The following is a 4786-nucleotide window of genomic DNA, read 5'->3' as shown; positions in this document are numbered from 1 at the left end:
TTTTGTGTGTGTGGGTGTGTGTGTAATACCTGACGGTTATTTGAATCTGTTTAACCACGAAGCCTATATAGTCTAATGGTTATGACGCTCGTTTTTTCGAATGCATTCAAAGGCATTTTATTACACAATGTATTTATAATAATAATAATAATAATAAATATAATAATAATAATAAATAAATAAAATATAACAATATAAATAACGATAAGATTAACAACAACAATAATAATAATAATATATAATAATCATAGTAATCATTATAATAATGTAAGAATATATAAATTGAGAAGATAATAAATAAATATTATAACAATAGTAACGTTAAGAATAACAACAACAATAACAATATATAATAATCATAATAATAATTTAAGAAAATATAAATTGAGAAGAAAAACGTTATATTTATACCATTGTGGTTGCATCCGAAAGATTGAAAACAGTGGTAGAATGTGATGTAGCATAGTCTGTTTCTGTACTTGACTTTGATGAATACGGAACCTATCAAATAAAGAGTCGGATGCATATAAATGACAGAATCTACATTTAAGTTAGAGAGGAATACACCTTTCATTAACCAGACGCAGTTAATAAACAAAATATTATAAATGATTAGCTGCTTCTTTGCTGTTTGAGTTAGTTTGAGCTTTTTTACGAGTGTGTTCTTTTTCTAATTAATATTTGCCTAGACAGCGTCGCCCAAGTCAACTGTACACTAGCCAAAAAAATCGTCATTGTTTTAAATATTTCAAAATTATGAGTGCAACAAATATTCTCCACAGTGGTGGATTCATTGGGGACCTCGCCTCACCCTCCCACCTATTTTATTTTTAAATTATAAGAAATGGAGAGAAAAAATAATATTCAAATTTAAGACTGAGAGTGCCATTTTTGGCCATATTGAGGTGCCATAATCATAATTTTTTCTTACCTCAGCCTCAACCATAATGGGCTGAGGTAGTATTACTAGTAATGGTAATTTCAATGCATATTAATGTTATGTGCTACTCACTTCATTTCGAAGATGATGTCTTAAAAATGGTCGAAGACACGAAATGCGCTTTCCTAACCAAACTCGAGCAGGACTCAATCACCATCAGCGAAGCGAACAAGCTCATCATCCCCGCCGACAAAACTACAAACTTCTACAAAGTAACTAAAGAAGCAGGGGAGGATTTGGGGGCGGGGGGCGGCCCGGCCCCTCCTTTTGGGAGGTAAAAAAAGAGGAAAAAAAAGAAAAAAAGAAGGGAAAAGAAAAAAATGACAGCCCACAACGCCTCAAATGTTATTTTCGGGCGTCTAGAACATAAAAATTTCGCGGGGGACCCCATAGAACATTGTTGTCTCGATCGGCCCAAATTTTGGCCCCCCCCCCCTTTGGACATCTCTGGATCCGCCCCTGAGAAGAGTACGACAAACTCATGCATGAAAACATCACCACGTCATACGAGAAAGCAAAAGAAGGAAGCACCCACGAAATCAACAACGTAGTCAATCAATTGCTACAAAACTAAAATCGAGGACCGAATGGAAAGCAATGCTGAAAAAGAGGCTTTTATAACACTCAAAGATCATAAAGAAGACTTCCTAAATAAACCAAGCTGTAGACTCATAAACCCATCAAAATCAGAAACCGGACTCATAAGCAAGACCATCCTCGACCGGATAAACCGTGACCTGCTCACAAAAACTCAAATGAACCAATGGAAAAACACCGCTGCTGTCACCGAATGGTTTAAACACATCCCATACAAATCAAGCAGCACATTCATCTCCTTTGACATCTTCTACCCATCCATCACAAAAAAATGTTAACAGATGCGATCAAGTACGCACGAAAGTACACCAGCATCTCCGAACACGAAGCAGATATCATCATGCACTCCCCAAAATCAATATTGTTTGGTAACGATTCAACATGGACCAAGAAAAACTCGGATGACATGTTTGACGTTACTATGGGAAGCTTCGACGGGGCCGAAATATGCGAACTTGTCGGATCCTTCGTCCTCTCCTCCCTCATCCCAATACTCGGCAAAACTGACGTCGGTCTCTACCGAGATGATGGCCTCGCCGTCATGAACAGTTCATCACCAAGACAATGCGATAAAATGAGAAAAAATATTACATCTATCTTCCACGCATTCGACCTCCGCATCACCATACAGGCGAACATCCACACCACCAACTTCCTCGATGTCACACTCAGCCTAAACAATGGGTCCTTCAAGCCTTACAGAAAACCAAACAACCAACTACTCTACGTCAACAGCAAATCAAACCATCCCCCATCTATCCTGAAACAAATTCCCGCATCTATTAACAGACGCATATCCAACATATCTGATTCCAGCGAATCATTCCATCAGGCCGCCCCTGACTACAAACAAGCTCTGCAATACAGCGGATTCCAGCACAAAATGGAATACCAGCTTCCACAACCAAAATCTCCGAAGAAAAACAGAAGCAAACAAATAATCTGGTACAACCCGCCATTCAGTAAAGGAGTGAAAACCAACATCGGAAAATCATTCCTTAACCTTGTCAAACAGCATTTCCCGAGTGGCAACATATTGCACAAGCATTTAACAAGAACAACTTCTATAGCTGCTCAAGAAACATGGGCAGTATAATCAAAGCTTCTGGTTGCTAAGCAACAACAGCCATAAACTCTCTGCAATTGCAGGAAAAAAGATGAATGTCCACTCTCTGGAAATTGCCTCACCTCATCCATCATCTACAAAGCCACTGTCCACTCAAATGATGACACAAAATGCTACATCGGGCTCACTGACACACCGTTCAAAACCCGATACACAAACCACAAATACACTTTTAACACCCCCAAACACAGAAACAGCACCGTGCTCTCCAAATACGTATAGAAATTAAAAGACAGCAACACACCCTAACATTTTAATGGTCTATCATCGACAGAGCATCGGCTTACTCCCCAAAAACAAAACGCTGCAACCTGTGCATAACCGAGAAACTTCACATAATATATTCAGACAAACAGTCAATACTAAACAAAAGAACCGAGCTATTGTCTAAATGCAGGCACAGCAACAAATACCTACTTAAAAACAATTAACTCATTTGCATTTTCACCTGTCTCAGCATTCATATATATGTTTACATAGACTAGATACATACGCACATGCACACACAAGTAAATTTGTTTTTCGAGGTGAAGTAAGGCTGATAATTATCATTTGTTGAATTCAAGATTGTGACTGTTACTTTTTACGAGCTACGTAGATGCAAAAAGCTGTTTACAATGTAAAACTAAAAAGAATAACATGTTAATAGAGCTGAATAATTTGATATACTTACCGCTGTTGTTGCATCTGTAGAATAGACAGCTGTAGTCAATTCCAGTGTAGACGTCGTAAAGTTTGCTGTAGCATTTGAAATTAACGCACCTGGTGGTAAAGCCTTTGGTTCTGGTGGAATACATGCTGGTGATGGAGTTCCTGGCTCTGTCATGTTTGCCGATATCGTTAAAGAGTTACCAGATACATCTGCAGCAGTCACAGTAAATAGAGGGCAACAACATGTTCCACTAGAACATAAAACAAATGTAATTTTAGGAATGAAAGAATTTTAAATTATATATATATATTGTATACACACAGACATCCAATATAGCGAAATGAATATAATGGCACCGAAGAAATTCCTACGTTTTCACAATGATACACCATGAAAGAAAAAGTCAGCAGACAATTTTGATGTAACAATGGAGAGACATGAGGGTGCAGAAAAATGCAAGATTGTTGGAACACATTCTCCATTGCATCTCCAAACTTTGGAATGTATAGAGATGCTGGATTAGCCGTTTTTTGAGACACTAGCACAGCCCAAATTGAAAAAATAAAGAAAGACCTCACATCAGTCTTCCACTCAAATGGAAAATTGTAGCCGAAGCAAACCTAAAATCTGTAAATTTTCTTGTCACCTTTGATCGCAGACTAGGTACATACTTTTCACATAATATATCAAAAACAATGTCAAAGTAAAGCTATTTGTATATGCCAAGCCTCCAGCAGAAAATATCAGCCCACAACCAAATGAAAACAATTCCAAATGAAACTAAACCACATTCATGTCGATACAACTGCATGTCGATACAACTGCAAAAAATAGGCTCTCGCAAAAAGCTTGAATATACTGCTACATTAATGTTTAAAGTGAATGTGTGTACGATGTATGCTTGTTTTGAAGCGTATGAAGGCGATAATTCACTATGAATACAGTATATAACAATATATGCTATATATTATTTTTACTTATGTACATTTTATTATGTTCATTGATTTCTAAATTGTATTTAATAGTTATCATGATATCATGCGTTATATCTAAACCCATACATATACCTATTATTAGTTAAATAAGTCTTAGCATTAAGCTGGTTCAATGGCACTGCCAATAAACTATCGCAATCATTTTGCCGACATCTTATCATGGTTTAAGTGTAATTAATTCGCCCATTAACTTGTCACTGATCTTTAATTTTATGGTCCAATCAACTAATTTTATTGTTAACTTGATTCTGATTGGTTATGATTGGTTAATACCATTTATTATTCTTTATGTATGTGTAAGATCTCCAAAGTTTTCTCACTTTAACGTTGATAAAGATAGCAGGAGCTATCGAAGTATCCGTTTGATTTTGTTATACCTTAATAAATTTGTGTTCCGCAAGTCAACTTTCAATGATTGTACACCGTTTTTTTTTTATTGCTTTTACATTTTATTTCACTTGGAGCATACACGCAAA

The 4786-nt window shown here is 36.5% G+C and overlaps 1 protein-coding gene across 1 annotated transcript; it reads right to left on the bottom strand.

Moving 5' to 3' along the window:
- Window positions 1–411: 411 nt before the first annotated feature.
- LOC117113338 lies at window positions 412–4075 on the bottom strand (the record flags this gene model as incomplete). The annotated part of the gene is made up of 3 exons (XM_033256655.1): window positions 3962–4075; window positions 3337–3565; window positions 412–501 (listed from the first exon to the last, which is right to left on the bottom strand). Coding segments are annotated over exons 1-3 (342 nt in total), but the record flags the coding sequence as incomplete, so codon positions are not given.
- Between the last annotated feature and the right edge of the window lie 711 nt (window positions 4076–4786).

Source organism: Anneissia japonica, unplaced genomic scaffold, assembly GCF_011630105.1.
Source record: "Anneissia japonica isolate Jap-2015-1 unplaced genomic scaffold, ASM1163010v1 scaffold5438_len8359_cov115, whole genome shotgun sequence".
Classification (NCBI taxonomy): domain Eukaryota; kingdom Metazoa; phylum Echinodermata; class Crinoidea; order Comatulida; family Comatulidae; genus Anneissia; species Anneissia japonica.
This window is presented reverse-complemented; position numbering and strand designations above follow the sequence as displayed.